At 40.3% G+C, this 19,524-nt stretch overlaps 1 protein-coding gene across 1 annotated transcript in view; it reads left to right on the top strand.

Annotated features, from left to right (window-relative positions):
- The window catches only part of CTNND2 (catenin delta 2), a 581,628-nt gene that overhangs the window by 284,388 nt on the left and 277,716 nt on the right, over positions 1–19,524 (top strand). The window contains exon 6 of the mRNA XM_035892032.1: positions 8,457–8,517. Within this exon, the coding sequence (XP_035747925.1) occupies positions 8,457–8,517 (61 nt within the window). The remainder of the gene's footprint in view (positions 1–8,456; positions 8,518–19,524) is intronic.

Raw genomic sequence — 19,524 nt, 5'->3', positions numbered from 1 at the left:
TTTGTGTCGTCAGCAAACTTGCTAATGGTACACTCCGTCCCCTCGTCCAGGTCATTGATGAACAAGTTGATCCTGCAACTTGAGTAAGTTTAAGTGTTAAGTGACAAACATGCAGAGATTAAATATATATATATATATCTCCAAGTGGAAGCAAAGCACCAGTATGTTAGTAAATACTATTTATTCTTTTTCCCCCCACAGTGGTGACATGCCTTTCAAGTGGTCCTTGAAAGGAGCTCTATCACATGACCCCTTCTTTTGCAAAAGTTTCCTAGTGTGTGCTCCCACCTCTTATTTTCCATGACCGCTGCAGCACGTTCCTCATGGCTTCCCCGCCATCCCAGAATTGTATGTTTGCTAGCAGTGTAAAGTGCCTGACTAATCTTCTAGACTTTCACTGGATTCACTGAAGTCAATGGACTACACAGAGGCTTAAAATTAACGTATTCTTTAAAGTTAGCCAGGATCAGATGTTATGGGTGTTAGGAAGGCAACCTTCTTTTTTTTTTTTTTTTTTTTTTTTTTTTTGTAGGCATTTTTGCTCAGGGCAGGTTTGGCATTGGAGCTCTAAGTATATTATATTCTTGGCAGGAGTTTTCCAGTCATTGTGTTAGAAATCAAACCCATTGAGGAGGAGAGCAAGCAATTGTATATTGGAAAGCTAATGTTCAATAAATGAGAATTTTGCTTCTTTTTTGCAACATCCAAAGATGGATTGTGGGTTTTTTTACCTTCAAGAGAGGAGGAGGGGGAGTGGAGAATAGTTGTCACATTGCGCTGATTGATGGTTTGCCTGCTGTGATTAATGTGAAGTCGCATTGGTATGTATGTGTCATTGCAGGGATGATGTTACTCAAAGTAATTTTTTTTTTTTTTCTTTAATCTCTGGGAAGAAAAAATAGATATTTGTAGTAATTACAGGGGATACAAATAATGCATTTGTTTTAATTTTTTTGCATGATATTAGAAATTTGTACTGGAGCTATCTAGTTCATGAATACTACTGGGTCTCAGTGTGCTAAACAAGCCAAATGATATCAGTACCAGGGTTAGATGTTTAAAAGAGAAGACCTTCAGATATGATCAATTTAAAAAAAAACCCTGTAATTGAAACTGTACAATACAAACACAGATTGTCCAAAACTGAATCTGTGTAAGACTTAGTTGAAGAGATTGCATTACTTCCATTAATTTCCTACAGACTTGATTATGAAACAACTTGAAATTATAAAAATGGCAATTCTTAGACTGCATCCTGAATTTTAAGTAAGACGTGCAACAGCATGCAATGACTCAGTTTTAACCGAGTAACCTTAGAAACATCTTCAGAAATGGGTTTTAGTCTAGTTATACTTGAACTGTTACCATTGCTGAGCGGGTGCGTGTAGGGGTGTGTGTGTATAGTGGATCTTGTGAGCGGGCACTTGCCATGTTTATTCTTAGTCTAGCTGCTTCACTGCTATGATCTGCAATTTCAGTTTTGGAAGTAGTTTTCCAGTCTGCACTGCTCCAAAGCGTACTCGACTGTCTGTTCAATCTGAATCCGGAAGGCACAGTTTGTAAATACCTTCTTGCAGCTTCCACACCTGGACCGAGCTGCGGAGTGCTGCTGGGAGCCAAACTCGCTGAAGCAGCCTGTTTTGCCTGGAAGGAGGACAGGGTAGGACTGCAAGGAGCAGAAATGTGGGAAAACCCTTTCAGGAGGCGGGTCATCACACAGGCGCCCGCTCTTGATGGTCCTCTGAAGCATCTCCTGCTGGCCAGAATCAGATAGGTGGTACTGAAGGAGTTGCTTGGGAGCAGAGGGAGAGGAGACAGTGAAAAGGTGTTGTTGAGGTAGTTTGTGCCTCAGGTTATATGACAGGGAAGCAGCCCTGGTGTTGCAGAGCCACTCCTGCATCTTCATCCGGGCTTAGGGAATTTTAAGGATACATAAGACAGTGGCAGGGAATTTTATGCATTGCTTTATAATAATAAAAAAAAAAAAAAAAAAAAAAAAAAAAAACAAAACCTAAAAAGAAAATAAGTATGTTTGAAGATTGCATCATGTTCCATCAGCTGTACTAATAGGGTTAGGTTTAAGAAATGAGTGTTGGTGTGAATCACTGTGTATAGTGTTAGGCGGAAGGAATATTATGCAGCTATTCCTCATGTAGTGGTGACATGTTCCGCTGAAAGAATTGCTGCAGCATCCCTCAGACAGCTCTGGTGCCGCTGCTCAAAACTTCAGTGCTCAGCCTTGTATTTGCAAACAGAATCTTCTTTCAGGTCCCTGTAAAATCAAAAAGAAAAGGAATTTGTCCTTTCTGAGGTAGGACTGTTTACATGCATGTGTAGCATTCATTAATACTAAAATCACATTGGTTTGTACAGTGTGGTATGGGTTAATGTATAAAATACATGTTCCACTCTTTATTGAGCAAGGAGTTCTAAGTTTATCAGGGTCTTAACTGGTTCCTTCTGCTCCTTCATCTGTCCTGTCTCGCTCTTCTCCTTCTTTGCTGGGGACCTTCCTTTGACCTTTCTCCTTCTGTATGCTTTTCATTGCATATGATGTGTTGAACCCTGGTTTCCTGTTGAGATTTATGGGCAGGACTGCTATTTGATGGTGAGTTGTTGACATCTTTTAGCATTCCGGCATGCAATCATACGGGCACAGAACAGATCAGCCTATGCGACTGCGTGTGGGATCACTGATACCTGTTACCACTAGCATGGGTTTACATCTCCTTTCAATTGCATGGAAATATCACATCGTCTATGTATCACTGGTTCATTGCCATCTTTACAAAAATTATCTGGTTAAGTGTTACAGTTCTCCAGTAAAACACGCTGTGCTATCTATTTGTGCTAGAATGGCTGCATTTACTGCTTGTGAGCATACATGCATCCACCCCCTTCTTCAATGCCTCTACTTGGGGGAGAAATTACTCTTAGCAGAGTTAGATGGTATCAAAATCAATGTTATTGCTCACTTGAGTTAAAGTTAGCCTTTTTGAGGGATTTAAGATGTACGCAAGTAAAGTATTCTTTTTAGACTGCATCAACCCCAAATTCCCACCACCATTTGCAAATGCAGACAAGACTTCACCACGTGCATCATCATTTAACTTTTGGGCAGGGCGTTATAGGTGAGGAAGGTACAAGAGAAGTGTTAAACCCACAGCCAAGGTGGATCTAAATCACCCCAGAATTAAGTTCTCTGTGCCTTAAAATCCCCACCTGAGGCACAGGGCTGAGCTAATAAAACAGTCTAGGTGTAATGTGCAGCTGTACTTCTTTGGACAGGTAAGGAAGGAAAATCTTTGGATTTTTTTTGGCTTTAGGATAAGCTGTGGGACTTGGACTGTCGGTATGATTGATCGTAACAAAAAAGACACTCAGTTGTTTCCCTTAACTACTTTTCCTGTATTTTTACAGAATCCTGTGACTATTTCATTTACAGGGAGAACGAAATTGCTTCGTTAATTTTAACTGAAATGGTTTTCTAGAGGTTTTTTCCTAAGGTGTGTGTTTTCTGTTTTTATTAGCTAGCAAATTCCTTTACCTGTTCTCAGAGCCTTTACACGAGAACATTGTTAATGCTCTTTTCCTCAGGGACAGACAGTGCAGTCCTAGGATATTTTTTTTTTTTCTCCTTCTACTCTTTGTTTGCTTTGAGACTCTTTCTTTCAGACAAGAAAACAAAAGATTGAGGCATCCAGTAACATAATATTTTACATTAATCAGAGACTTACAACTTGATGTCTTTCTGATACTAAGTTATTTGTTTCTGCCCTCTAACCTGGAGGTTAGAAATCCTGATGTTGGTCTTGGAGCTGATACAAATACATAAGTCAATGCTCACTTTGCTTTTCTGTGCCATTGGTTCTATTTCTACCTATTCCTTCAACAACAATTACATTATTAATTGTTTCAACTGAAACATTTACAATACTGCTCAATTCCAGCTTGGACAAGGTATCCAAAATGGACAGTCTACAGGAATAAAGCAGAAGGAATAAGACGATGTCTTTGAAATATCTTATTATTGCCATGATTTTTGTTCCTGTGTCTTTCAAATCTACCTTACATGAAATTAATTTGTTCACAGGAGAAGGATAATTGACAAGAGTCAAATATGGAGGCCCCATGTACATGGATGTGTCTTTGAGCTAATGAAACTGAGCTTTGACTTTCTGTGTGAGCAAACGCTGCAAATACGTCTGAACTTGGGTCCTGTTCTTGTACTGACCATAACCTTGCCCTTCGCTTCCTGCTCTTGGCACGGGAAGTCATTTGACTGATCCTCCTGATGGTCTTTCAGAGGGGTGTGAAGTCAAATAATACGGCAAAATAGCAAGCTCTTAGGCCAAGAAAACCGGTCTGCAGCATTGCTGGAAATAGATTCAACTGGTATGAAGCTGCAAGTATTTTAACTGAATGAGTGTGGGAAACTGGGTGGCAGTGGCTGTTTCTGGGCTTTTAGATGAATGTAACGTCAAATATGTTTCTGATCAGTACTAAAGCCTGTGCTGTTGCTTGTAACCACACAGCCTGGCATGCAGTTTCTGGCCTCTGGTCCTGAACTTCAGCAGTGTACACCTAAGAAGTCCAGGATTCAAATGGAAGTATGCGAGCCACTGGAAGGAATTTCTTAAGCATCGGAGCAGAGTTTAAAAAGTCTGTGCTTATATAGCTGCTGAACAGAAACACAAGAAGGAGTTGGAGTTGGCAGAAAGCTAGCAGAGAAGAGTCAGTGTCTGTAGCAGAAAGATGGTTAATCTGAGCAGCCAAAATTCTTCTGTCAATTTTACTTGGCTACTCAAGTCCAATGAAATACATCAAGTTGAAGAGCAGTGTTTTGGGAACATCACTTTTTAGAACTTTTTTTTAGAGCAATGGAAATACATTAGCCAGTGCTGGCACTCTAATTCATATAGCCATGTCTTGCTTATGTTGATTTGTATTATTTTTAGTATGCGAGATTACTGGAGGAGGCAGGGGCCTCATGAACTATGATATGTCCGAACCTTTGGGTCTCAAGGGCATGCTGGTGAGGCTGGGCCTTGTCTGTGCTGTTGCCACCCCTTTTGCCCTCAGGTCTGAATGGTGTCCTCATGTATCTGTTGTCCTCTTCACTCGCCAGGAGCGTGATTCTGGGTCCTCCCAAACCCCTTTGGCCTTGAACTCACTTGTTCAGAGCAGAAGGGAGTGCTGTTGTATGCAATAAGGGAGTATTAGGCGAGGGGGAGGTCCCCTTCTACTCAAATTTCTGATACTCGGGCTTTTGTGGCATCAGTGAAAATACTTGGTTGTGCTGTACGATTGGAATGGGGATGACTGTGTTTGTCTCACGTGTGCACTGGGTAGAGGAGGCGCATGTGGAAGCCGTAGCTTCCTCATGGTTTGAAAACCCTGTTGCAAGGCCTTATCCAATAGCCTGGAAATGTTAGTCACAAAAGTCTCAAGAAATGGTGACAGAAATCTTTAGTCCTTCATGGTCTTCAGGTATTTAAGAGAAGTGAGAACGTGCCCTTTTCACTGTGCTGGAAAACTTTGTCCTTTCCAGCTGCTGTGGCACATGAGCTGGTGCAGTAGATGGAGTAGCTGACATCTAGAAAGTCAGTACTCAGCTCCTCAGTAACCTTAAGCATTCGTTTGTTGGGATATCAAATAGCTTTTTGGTTGTTGTGTGCACACACCAGCTTTAAAGCAGTGCAGGTGCCTCTGACCAAGAGTAAAGTGATTAACTATGGCAGGAAGAAGGTTGCAAACTGGGGAGTTGAGGAAGAGGCTTCCTTTATTTAAGGCCAAAACTTTGGTGGGCAGATGCCCATGGTTGCCCATGCCGAGATGCAAAGTGCTCACAGGTGAAATACATTAGCTGTCAGTGGTGGCTGCCAGAAACTACACTGGACCAAATTTGCTCTATGCACAATCATGGGAGATAAATGAGGCAATTTTTCTGTAATCGTGGGGTCAAACTTGAAGATCACCTCAGTACGGACCCAGAACAGACAGAATACTTTTTGTTTTTATAGAAGTGGTATTACGGAGGGCAGAGAGGTATTGTCTAATGATAATGAATTCATGGAACTGTATATTATCATAAGTGGGTAGAAGCAAAAGTCAGAATTTAATATGCTGAAATGAGAAGGACCAAGTGATGACTAATCGTACAATTATAAGGCACGGCATGTGAAGCTGCCAGTTGGATGACATAGATTTTTAATAAGTACATCAAGTTGCAACTTGGAGTGTGTAAGTGAAGAACAGAAAAGTGCCATGTTAGTTTGAACACAAGTGGTCTTAAATCTCAGGCAACCCTCACTTTGGTGAGGCAATTTTTGCATCTGCTTTTCTATATTTGTCCCTTCCATAGTGTATGTCTATTTCTTGCCTTATGGCCCCTTACCCTCCCCCTCCAACCCAGGTGTGAACCATCCCTTTTATCAGATGGCCAGCTGGGCGGCTCTGGGGCAATAAAACCTTTTGATCACAGGACTGAAGCTCTCCCTGGGTTTGAAGAGCATTGCCTGGGTGGAAGATGAGGGTGGAGAAGGAGCTGTGGCGCTCTGATACTGGGGCAGATTTCCTGTGACCGGAGAGCAAAAGGACTCCTCTCCATGGGGTCCTTCTCCCACCCACACCTTCCCTGAGCGTCCCGGTTCAGAGACTGGGAATGCAGTTGCGTTTACATTTGCTCACCAAAAGGTGCAATAAGCTCTTCAAAGGCTTTGTATCAAAGTCCTGGGAGCATGAGCCGTGAAGGAAGGCGAGTTGGACACTTTCAGATATCTGCAGGGGAGGGGTGGGGGAGAGAGAAGGTTCAGGGAGACGTTTGGGGCTACTATGCCCTGAAAAAAGGGAGACTGAGTATGAGAAAAATTGCAAGCCAGCTCATCACCATGCTGTGTTGGACATTACAACAAAAGCTGTTAGAAAGAATAATACAAGATACGAAGGTGGTAAATGGTTAATGGGATAATTTGCAACACGAGTTCACCAAAACCAGATTGTACTGGAATAACCTGCTTACTGACCTTTTCTTAGATTATATCTGATGTCTTTCTATTTCCTGTCAGGTCTCTTAGCACGCGTTTGCTGGAGTGCCACTTGGGAAATGTGTAGTTAAGCTAGAGAAGATGGATATTCTTGCAAGAGTGTAGCTGGGCAAGGATCTGGGCAAAGGAGCTTTGTCAGTTTGTCATTTTTGAAAATCAAATTAATGGAAAGGAAGGATGCTACTAATAAAGTCCCACAAGGAGAACTCTTTTGGCCACTTGAAAAATACTTTTTCATTTTATTGTCTCGGCACAAACCCCTGTAATACGCCAAGGAAACTTTCTGATGGCGGAATATTAGGAGGCATTTTCTGAAGAGAGGGAGATAAATCCTGTGTAGAAAGAGTTTTGCAGATCAGAGGGAAAGAATAGAATTGGAGCTGAGCTAATAAGGCACCTAATAGCTAGTTACAAATTAGGGATCTTTGGCTGAAAACAAGAGTAGGAAAAGACCTGGGTGACCTGCTTGAGTACAGTACGTCTCAGCCACCTATATTAGGAGCATAATAGAATATTTCATGGCCTAATCACATAACAAGCAAAATTGGGAGTGTTATGTATGGTTAGGCCTTCATCTGGGGAACTGTATACAACTGTGACCCTCTGGGCAAGGGAGACTCTTTCCAGCCCTCTTTCCTTCTGAACTGATCTGCCTGGGTGATAAGAGGTGAAGCAGCCTGTTGTACACCGACCTGACTTAGTGGGTTTCCTAGAGGCTGCTAGCTTACGTAGCTGCTATTAGTAAATGGTGGTTATACATCAGGATTGCTGAATCCTGGTAAGAATAAGCAATTTGATGGAGGATTTGCCAGCCTTTTTTCAAAGACAAGATCAGCTGAGTCCCTGGAAGCTCCTAGGATAGCATCTGACCGAGGACGGAGTGAGGATAAAAGGTGTCATATGAGTGGCTTGTTTTCACCAGCATGGCTGTAGGGCCATGATGTGTTTGGCTGGAGGACCTCTATGAACTAATGCTCTTCAGTTTTCTCTCAGAGAATTAACACCGGTAGCCCTGTTGAAGATGCGAGTGACTCTTCAGCCATGATCGCACTTTGTCTGGTCTGACCACGCTTCAGCGTTTTCAAGGCTTATTCTTAAAAAAAATTATTTTTTTCAGTCTGAAGTTGGAGTGCCTGTCTTGCTCATATCATCCTTCTCTGTGTTGCACCTTGAGCTGCTTTTGGCAATAATCTTGAAGCTAATGCTGTGCATAACTGAGCAGTCTTCCCCAAAGTGAACTATTTGTGTCCTGCCCTGCTTAAGATCCTACCTTGCAAGTCTGGGAATTCAAGAATTAACTGTCTTTGCGGAGAATCTCTTTTTCTCTGAAGTTTATCAAGATTGTGATGGATTGCATATCATTGCTTTTCTCAGTTTGCAACAGGTTTCAGACTGCTTTTGTAAAATCAGGCAAAATGTGATGCAAACGTCTTCAGCCAGCCATGTGATCGTGGAAATGTTGGCTTCGCAGGTGAGGCATCCATTTGACATGCAAATGAAGTCAGTTTGCATTTATGAATAACCAGGAACTAATTGTGGGACAGTTCAGAATCCCTCAAGTGTTTGTCACCTTTGGACTGACACACATCTCCTCCTTCTCATTGGAAGTACCATTAAAGCCCTTTTTGGAGCTGAACCCTTCCAGTGGTCTATTGCAAACTGCTGTGAACACATTTCTTATGTTTCTTATCTTAGGCCTGCTTTCCTTTTGCCAGTGACCTTCTGTCACCATTTGTCTCTTGCAGCATTTGTCATGGACATTTCTTTTTAGCGTGGACTCTCTGCTCGAGTGACAGGACTCTTTCAGCTTACAGTCCTTTCCTTGCCATGCTTTTCAGGGATAATCTGAATTTATGAGCTTAGTGGCACATCGCAAAGTCTGTTGTGCTGGTTGGTTTTGTTTATTTTCTTTACTGGTTGGTTTTGTTTCATTTATTTTCTTGTATCTGTTTGTTTGTTTGTTTAAGGAAGTTCCTGAAAAAAAAAAAAACCAACCCAAAAACCACCTCTGTAGCCATCCATTTCCTTTTTTGCTTGCTGCTTATTGTGGAAGGATTTACCTAAGATACTTCTTTGAGTTTTTGCAAGTCAGATACTAAATGCTTACTATTGTGTGATTGCTATGTTAGTAAGCAGAATGAATTAAAAGAGAAAACTTTATTTTATGAGATACAACAATTATTCCAGCATAAACTTTCCTTAAGTCCTTAAGCTCCTCATGATTATGGTATTAACAGTGTTCCTTTTCTTTGTCTCTACATTCAGCATGTATTTTATTTCTTTTATTTAGAGCAAGCCTATTAGAATTGCATTAGATTATAGTGATTTTTAATAATAGGAGATTATTCTAAGTGTTTTAGCAGAGGTCTCGATGTATATGTAACGGGGAACAACCTAAAAACAGCTTGAATGATGCTATGATAAACTATTGTACATAATTGTAAAAGTGGGTAATTGCTGGTCTAAACTTTTTTGCAGGCATAACTAAATTCTTTAGTTTGTATTCAAATTGATTATGTATACATTTAATAAAAGCTCCATGTTTTCGCTCTCGTATTTCAAATGAAATGAGTCTCAAATGGGTAATGAAAACTTGATGAGTAATATAGTGTGTTAGAGAATATCCAGAGAGATCTTCCCTTTCTCAAATGTGGCATTGAAAGAAAGACAAAGATAATGAACCCCATCTTTTACCCTGGAATGTCACAGACTTACACCTTGGGTCTTGGTGAATTCTAGAAACAGGGGTTTGCAAGCGAATGCACTGAGGAGGAGAAAGCCTCTGGGAGGAGAAGGTGTTTAATATTCTATCATCAAAGATGACTTTACATAAAAGAACAAATGCTATCTGATGCTTTTCTCCATTCTCTTGGTGAAATGCAAGTTTGAGTACGAAGTGTTACAGATAAAATCTCTAAAAGTTAATATTGTTCACATGTCTAATAATGTGCAATCTCATTGTAAAAGGAATTACAAAAGATAAGTTGCAAACGTTCTTTTGTGAGTAAACCCTGGATACGGTGTCTTGGATTTCAGCTGCATGTATTGGAGACTGGAACATAGCTTTGCAGAAGAGGTATACGCAATATTCATCATAAATTCATACTTTTAAAAAGATGGACGCGTGGTGAGGATTCACCAGAGCTGCTGTGAGAACTTGCTCCTTTTAAGGTTGACTGAGCTAATGCTCATTTTGGGGGAAGGGTTGTGAATTGCTTGGTTTTTTTAGATGCTCTGCTTTTCCACAATGTTAAACACGATCAGAGAGTTAAGTTTTCGCTGGCGGGCATCAGTGGAATAGTGCCCGATTCATTTTGCTGGAGGCAGCAATGCTGCTTTAGTAAATCACTTGTGCTGCTGGAAGTGGTCTCTAGCTCTACAAAGATCTGTGGGCTTTTGGATGTTTAGTTGACGCTGCTGCTTAGCAGGCAGAAATTGGGTCCCCAGTTCTGCCCTGGTCCAGCCTTGTGCCTCAGGGAGGAAAGAAGACCCAGCTTTGGGGAATTAAAGGTGTACTGTTCTTCCTTTGGATTTGCGATTCTTGTCAGAGAAGTGCTAACTGTAGGGTTTCACAGAATAGCCCGCAGAGGTAGGGTTTTTTTCCCAGACATTCACTTTTGGGGCATGTCTCACCAAATACACCAGTATTTCTGTTCCTTTACCTGCTGAGTTGAATGTGTTGCCACAGCACCTGCTTTAGCGTAGGGCCCGTGGTGCAACACAAGCTTTTACAGTTCAAAATTTGAAATAATAAGCTTATATTTTTCTAAGATAAAGATGTTTAGCAAAACTTCAAAGAAGATCTCTTCTGCTACAGAGGCTTGATACTCTTTGCAGTTGTCGTGGGGCTGTGGGGACCTGTCCAAACAGTATACGCGTGGCTGCGAGGCGTTGTTGCTTCCTAACAGCATCCTATTGCTGAGGCACTCGACCCGCAGCCAAAGTGGGTAGTGAGCGGGGAAGTTAGAAACGGTGATTTGTATCGTCGGATAGCAGTATCTGTTCCCATTCATGCACAGGACTTCTTTCCCCTTTTTTTATAAAATTGTCAGAGGTGAGGGGAAGGGAAGAGGCAGAGCTTAAGGTGGTGGTGGGAGCACCCAATATTCAGTTAATAGTTTAAAAAAAAAAAAAAATTATCTATCATTTTCTGCCTTGCCGAAAGCAAGTTGTTGTTGCTGTGTGGTAGCGGTTGGTTTGGGGGGGTTTTTGTTTTTCGTTCGCTCTTCAGTGACAGTTCCCTAGATCAGAATGCTGCTGGAAGTGGTCTCTAGCTCTACAAAGATCTGTGGGCTTTTGGATGTTTAGTTGACGCTGCTGCTTAGCAGGCAGAAATTGGGTCCCCAGTTCTGCCCTGGTCCAGCCTTGTGCCTCAGGGAGGAAAGAAGACCCAGCTTTGGGGAATTAAAGGTGTACTGTTCTTCCTTTGGATTTGCGATTCTTGTCAGAGAAGTGCTAACTGTAGGGTTTCACAGAATAGCCCGCAGAGGTAGGGTTTTTTTCCCAGACATTCACTTTTGGGGCATGTCTCACCAAATACACCAGTATTTCTGTTCCTTTACCTGCTGAGTTGAATGTGTTGCCACAGCACCTGCTTTAGCGTAGGGCCCGTGGTGCAACACAAGCTTTTACAGTTCAAAATTTGAAATAATAAGCTTATATTTTTCTAAGATAAAGATGTTTAGCAAAACTTCAAAGAAGATCTCTTCTGCTACAGAGGCTTGATACTCTTTGCAGTTGTCGTGGGGCTGTGGGGACCTGTCCAAACAGTATACGCGTGGCTGCGAGGCGTTGTTGCTTCCTAACAGCATCCTATTGCTGAGGCACTCGACCCGCAGCCAAAGTGGGTAGTGAGCGGGGAAGTTAGAAACGGTGATTTGTATCGTCGGATAGCAGTATCTGTTCCCATTCATGCACAGGACTTCTTTCCCCTTTTTTTATAAAATTGTCAGAGGTGAGGGGAAGGGAAGAGGCAGAGCTTAAGGTGGTGGTGGGAGCACCCAATATTCAGTTAATAGTTAAAAAAAAAAAAAAATTATCTATCATTTTCTGCCTTGCCGAAAGCAAGTTGTTGTTGCTGTGTGGTAGCGGTTGGTTTGGGGGAGTTTTTGTTTTTCGTTCGCTCTTCAGTGACAGTTCCCTAGATCAGAAATGAAATGGGAATTATCTCCCTGAACTTGTCTGTCACATTTAATCTGCTGTTTCTTCCTGGCTATCTTTGCCTCTTATCTCTTTGCTCCTAGTCACACTTCTCTTCTTCCACTAACAATTTGGTTTTGATAAAATGTTTTAAGCAGGTGAATGCTTCACAACAGAATGAGGACAGTAGCCTGAAAAAGAAAATGCTTTGTGAGGAAAGACAAATTTATGGTGTGGGGTTTTTCTCTGTTTTTTCCTAGATTTGTGGAATTAAAATTACTGATACAATACTTTGCAGTGAAGTCACATTGCATGACTAAAAAGCAAACATAGACAACTTAAGAAAATACTATTATCTTTATTTTTCTTTTAAAGATACTTAGGAGTGTAATTAATTTCAATATTTTGTTAAAAACTAGTTTAAATGGGATAAAGTTTGCCCAGATACTTCTTAGAAGACATAGTAAGCTTAATCAAATGATTTTTAAAGTTTATTTTGGCCCTCTTTATTACACTTGAAGTGTAATCCTTTTTTTCCGCCCCCCTACCTTTCTTTATTTTTAGCACTGATGTGAAAAATGCTAACCCTAGGTCAGAGGCTGGTTTTGCAGTGTCCCTTAAGCAGCCAAAGCCAATCTGTTCTGAGGAGACTTTCCTAAGGTGCTTAATCTGGTTAATGGACAAATTGTCTGGGAAATTCCACAGCGTGAGCCATGCTGCTGAACGTGACAGCATCCTGGCAGTGAAACTGCTGGTGGGTTTGACACGCAGTGATAGTTCACAAGAAACGGTCCAGGCCATGCATCATATTACGCTTTAATCTTTTAAATAGAAAACCTGAGGAAAAGCGGTCTAAGATACTGGCAGGTGAGGCTAGTCTGTTCTTCCAGTTCTGAGGGCTTGTTTTTTGGTGATCTCCTCTAGTGTGGACCGCTATAGGATGCCAAATAGCACATCCATGTTTTTACCCTGATGTCCAGAGTTTGACATAAGCTGAAAGGCGTCATGTGTAATCAGTCAATTCAGTGAATGCCCTCTTTCCTTCTTTATTTGTATAAATAGTCCCAAGTTGCGGGCAGAATAGTGTAGTGAGAATGGAAAAAGAGTATGAAGACAAAAATTAGTATAAGTGTGAACTTCCATTAGGATAATCTTTAATTTCAATATTTGGGGAAAGAAAAACTTTAGACCCAAATTGATAGATTTTTCTTGTGTGTGTAAAATGTAAACAGGTGAGAAGTCTGTGTTTAAGAAAAATCTAAACCCAATTAAAAGGTATTCACTCCAGGCTGTGTTTTGGTGCTGGTGAATGCTAGGGGCACAAGCTGGCATACCCAAGGTGTGCGTTAGCCGGCACTGCCATATGGCCTGTCATCTCCTACTGGTTAATTTAACCATCTGTCATGTCTTAACAACTTGTATTTGCTTTTACTTGGGTTAGAGATGTTTTCTTCTCATTGGTACCGTACTTTTCATCACACATATTGGTATATTCCTATTATCTGAGTTTTATTAGTTTTGTTTATAGTAACATTTGTGGTAGATCACACTGTCCTTTTCCAATGTTGTGAGTACAAGATGTATGTATCCAGACAAGCATTTTGGGGATGGGGATGTTTCTGCATAATTTACTGGCAAAAAAAAAAAAAAAAAGTCAATATAAAAACTAGCTATGAAGGTTTGACTTCTTTCTCTGTCTCCCCCTTGTTCACTTCTAATTATGCACTCGGGTTCACATCAACTTCTTTACATAGTAAAGTAAACCAGGTTAGTGTCTGTAAAGTAGGTTTAATTACATATGAGTTAGGAGTAAAAATGCTACTACTCATATCCTCTTTCTCACATGTTGCTTTTTCGGAATTACAGTGAAGCTATGTACCTGATGTACTGTATAATTTTTATGTTTTTTATACGGACAATAGCATTTCAGGGAAAGTATCTAAGAGAAACTCATGTCAAAAAGGGTTTTCAGCCCTAATGATGTGCCATTTAAATCAAAAAGTTCTTTCATCCCTCTGAAAAGCATGCAACATACCAAAGCTACCAAATTGCTACGAGATTCTTTTAGTTTCTGTGCCTGTAGTCTCTTATCTCACTGATGGGTTTATTACAATTCTACTATCATGTGGGAGTGGGTTTTGTTGGTTTTGTTTTGGTTTTTTAACTTGAAATCTAAGAAAAACTCAGTGCAAATTACATGAGCAATGTTGCCATTATGTTTGAAATTAAAAGTCTATACAGCCAGTTGTGGGTGGTCAGTCCTCTTTGGTAGAAAAGCAAATCTCCTGAGTGCAATCCGTCGTAGTGTGTTCAGAGCCTGAGTTTGATACTTAGAGCCTCAGGTAGCTGGAAATACGCTGTGTATTGAAATGCATGGGGTTGCATTCAAGTTAAGTTCAATGGTGTAAGCACATTACTGATAAGTTGTAATATAATGGTCGTTGAGCTTCGTCCTCAGCTCGTATCTCATTAATGATGTTCCTGTCTCAGACATAAGGAAACTGCTTAACAGGACTCTTCGATGAATATGTTTTGTGGTAGACCATTTCTACATGAGGGCTGAGTGGTTTATCTGGTCAAATCTGGATGTTTTTCTTCATATTGAGGTGATCACTTGCATATTTCATGTTTCCAATGAGCTCTTAAATCCTGGAGAGTGGGGCAGTACTGTACACTCTTGTTATTAGAGATGTTTAGAGAGTATTGTGAATTTGTAGGGCTCCTTCTTAGGGCTGCAGGAAGCTAGGATGGACTGGTTGTAAAGGCTTTCACAAGGGGCACAAATAAAAACTGTTCAGACTTTATTAAAGCATATGTAAATGTCTGTGTATCCATTCATTTGAATGAAGTCTTTAGTTTCTTGAAATGAAAAATGCTGCCAATGTGGTGGTTTACTTTATTGGCCTAAAGTGTCGGCTTAGCCTGCGCAAGCTCTGAAGACCAATTAGGGATTATTTTTGTGTATTTCTCTCATGCTACACTTGTTTGATTACACCATTTTTCTTCCTGTGGAAAGTGAGACTTAATCAAAAAAGAACATTTTCCTAGGAAACAACTATTGCCCTATACTGCTGAGGAGCATATCTGAACCATCTGGAAACCTTCAGCTAGTAGGTGTTTGGGTTGGGTTTTTTTTAAGTGCAAATGGTGGAGATTATCTTTTAGATCCAACTAGGTAGGACTGCACTCTTCCTGGGTTCTTTCTATTGCCCCTCTGGAATGCGGAGGAGTGCAAAGGCTGTAGGAATGTGGTATCTTCATCTGGTAAAACTTCTGCCTGGTTCTAGGTTGTCACCATTGCCCTAAACTGATTCACCTGGCTGGGGGCTCGCAAGATATCCCTGCTGGACCCTGACCACAGCCTACATTTACAAGCTCCACAGAGATGCAGAAGAAGGGGCATTCCACTTTCTGTCAGGTTTCAGTCTTGGAGACTTCAGAAGACAGAGAAGACTCACTTTTCTCTGTGCTTTGTTCTTACAGTTAATCAGTTTCTGGTTTTAATTTTTTTTTTTTTTTTTTTTTTTTTTTTTTTTGTTTTCTTTTCTTTTCACCTGGCTGGGGGCTCGCAAGATATCCCTGCTGGACCCTGACCACAGCCTACATTTACAAGCTCCACAGAGATGCAGAAGAAGGGGCATTCCACTTTCTGTCAGGTTTCAGTCTTGGAGACTTCAGAAGACAGAGAAGACTCACTTTTCTCTGTGCTTTGTTCTTACAGTTAATCAGTTTCTGGTTTTAATTTTTTTTTTTTTTTTTTTTTTTTTTTTTTTTTTTTTTTTTTTTTTTTTTTTTTTTTTTTTTTTACTTGTCTGCTTCACTTTTGATGCTTCTCGCAGCTATTTTAGAGCCTTTTTGTCTTCTCTATGCTTTCTGCTTTGATGCATCTCCGGCATTGCAATCAAATTAGTTTTACAAAAGACTGAAAAATTAAGATTGGACTATCTAAGGTATTAATTATCAAATGGTTTCTTCAGCCCCTAAATGATGGTTTAGCTCTTGTCAATGTTTTGGGGGTTTGTTGGTTTGTTTTGGTTTGGTTGGGGGTTTTTTGTAATCTAGAAGGGAGAAAAAAACCCCACTCCTTCACAACCATGGTCATAAGAGGTCTGTTTCTACACTGATACTATATACATCACCTGTAATTAACGGCTTGCAGAACTGTAAATTTAATAATGAGTTGTCTTTGAACTGGTACGTAGACCTGTCTTTGAATGGGTTTCCTGCCTTATGCTTCCCCAAGGGAAAAATAGCATGGCTGTTAGGAACAGGTTGGCCGGGGAGGGAGGATGAGTCCGTTTTCAGAATACGTAGGAGAGCTGCGTGCAGCCTTGATGCACATCACTGCTTAGGTTTCAAGCGACCCAGACTGGAGCAGCATTATTAGCGGGGTGGAAGGATGGTGGCTGGTTGAGAACAGGGTTTGGACGAGTACAGTTTGGGGCGAGCCATGTGTTCATGGTGCCCTCTAGGTTTAGGGAAACCACTTCTGAGGGTGATAAGCCTCCTTGAGCGTGAGAATGCTAATGGGCCTCGGTAATCCGATGTTTTATTGCTTCTTGGTGGTGTATTGATTGCTGCTTTTCCACTCTGACCTTGTTGCTTTTCTGACCTCTGTGAGCTTTAGACTGCATTAATGCAAGTGTTTTTGAAGCAGCTGATAGCGCTCAGCTTGCAGCATCAGCTAGTGAAGGATGTAGCTGGCTGCTGCTACCCCGAGATGCAGGCAGGAGGCGTGTTACGCCTCTCTCTTGCTCAGTGGCATCAATGCTTTGAGTTCACAGTCCTTGTTTTGATCGATTTTTTTCTTAACTGTCTTTCCAGTGTCTTCCAAAGAATATGGTGGAGGGGACTGAGTGTGTAGATGGGGTAGAATGCACTTGTCTGAAATCCATCATGCTTCCCCCTTAATTTTTTTTTAATGGCATAAAAATCTACAAGTCTTCTGTGGACCTCAGCTGTAACTGTGTGTTAGTTTTTCTGCAAGTTATCTGTGTGAGCTTTATTGGATATGATACAGCACCAGCAACAAAGGCAACTGTTGGTATAAGAGCTGTTGGTTAGTTGATTTTGATATTTAAATAAAAGAAGCAATAAAAACCTGTTGCCCCTAAATTGAGATGTGAATAAATTAATACATGGAAGAATTTTAACAGCGATGGAAAAGAGATCTTAATCAAAAACAGAACTTGCTATTCCAGTTTTTTGAAACACAAACTTAATAGAAACATTAAAAATGATGGTGGTGTTCCATCTTCTTAAATTTTCTGAATTTTTTTTAACTAGATTTAGGAACTTTAAAGGGTGCTAGTACTTTGTGTTTAAGGATTGATATCTGATAATTTGGAAAAAGTGTAGTAAAAATGCATATTGAGGTCTGTAGAAAAGCATCAGTTTTGCTTGAAAACTAAAGGTGATTAAGAAACATGCTTTAAAAAGTACATCCATGTTCTGATGGCCTTCATTTTTGAGATTTGAGAGTGTGTTTTTAAAATGAAAATATTTTCGTTGCCTGTCAAGATCTTTGTTTTCTTGAAATGTTAGAGGAATAGTAGCAGTTACCCCCTGATAGAGTTTTAACTCTCGAACCTTTTTTGGGCGGTGTTTACCCATAATCTTGAAACCACCTGAATGACAAGTTATTTCCAGATTGCCACTGAGCTGTTTCGGGCAAGTTATGTTGGTTTTCTTTTACTGTTTGTCGCATCTTCCTTGTCTTGTTTGCTTGAACTGCAGTGTGTTTTGGTCAAGAAGTTTTTCTGATTATATTTAGTGTTTAGTACAGTAGTGTTGCAGTCTTAATGACATGTGCAGTATGCAAATCTCTGTTTAATATTAGCATAGTAAACTCATACTAAACTCCTGTTCTGTATTAGACTAGTATTAGCATTTGCAGATTCAGAACTATCAGTAGAGTATGAAGGAGCTTGACTGGCATAACTGTTTGAGAACATGTTGATATTTGGGTTATACTGCTACTAAATTCAGTGGGAAAAAATCTTTCAGTTCACTGGAAGCAGGATTGAGAAGAAAATCTATAGTTCCAAAGAGCATTGTTAATTTGTAAATGGATGAAAGAATTGTAGCACTTGCAGAAGGGACTGTAATTCTTTATTCTGTAGCAAGTCTGGTTTGCTGATGCACTGCTGAACCTCTGCAACATGGCCCTCAATTCTTCTGTATTTTTTTTCTCTGAATACAGATGGAACCAAGTACACAGTGAAATTTGGACATAATCATAGCAGGCTGTATTTTAAGCCACTCTGAAGGGTACTAGACTTCAGTGGAGCCATTCAGCTGTTCTGAGAATCAATCTTGAAGATGCAGGGTTAGAGAGTGCTTTCGAAACACGGACCATGAAGAATTTAACTCTGTGATAGTAATATCAACTTCCTGGATAATTGCAGTAGTTATAGATAAAATACGTCTTTGGGATGCTTGGCAGACATTCTAGTAAGGGGAACAACAGAATTGCTTTCAGTGGTGTGCTAATGGCAAGGCAGTCTGAAAACTGTTTGGAGGGAAAAATATGCAGATAGGGTATTCCACTGAAAACAGGCACGTTCACTGAAAACTTTGGAAGAAAACATGAGTATGGTACAAGTCAGTTAGAAAGGGGGAAAAGGAATAAATTACTTTTTTTCCTCCAGACAATTTACATTAAAGTTTAAATAACGTACGTTGTGTCTCTATGTCTTACTCACTTATATCCTGTGTTGCTATCACACATTACTTTGTATCTGTGCTTTGCATTTGAAAAACATTTAGTGTTTGTTTATGCAACAAAACTACTGCTGACACAATGAATGTGGTAGAGCTTTTCAGCAGCAATGGCTATGCTCCTATGGCTTCCCCATGACTCTCCTTGGGATTCTTGCTAATGGAGCACAAAACTGAAGTGCCTAAGTGAGAAAGGGACTCAGGTGACAAAAGTAATCACAGCTGGAAATATACAAGTCCATTTTTTAAAATATCATTATACAAAATAGTATTTTTAATAGTAAATCTTCTAATACAATTCTAGTTGATCATGTTATTTAAAAAAAAAAAAAAACTGTATCCTTAAAATAGTTTTTCCAGGAGGCACGTTTAATTTATTCACTTCAGAGGATATTTAATTTGTAGATTGTCTTAGTAATATGATTTTTTTTTTTTTTTAAACCATTGAGGGCAAAATGTTGATAAGGCATGACCGTTCTGTTGTACTTTAGTGAAGCAGCGTATTTCAGTTGTAGAACTTCAGACATGGGCACAACACGTGAAAATAGTTCTGACTGCTGCTCCTTTCTTCTCCCCCATTCCTGGTTCCCCTGTGGACCCCTGTGGTCTAGGGCATTCC

The sequence above is a fragment of the Egretta garzetta genome, unplaced genomic scaffold (assembly GCF_000687185.1).
Source record: "Egretta garzetta isolate BGI_Z169 unplaced genomic scaffold, ASM68718v1 scaffold144, whole genome shotgun sequence".
Classification (NCBI taxonomy): Eukaryota; Metazoa; Chordata; class Aves; order Pelecaniformes; family Ardeidae; genus Egretta; species Egretta garzetta.
The sequence above is the reverse complement of the archived record's forward strand: the minus strand, read 5'-3'. Positions and strand labels throughout refer to the sequence as shown.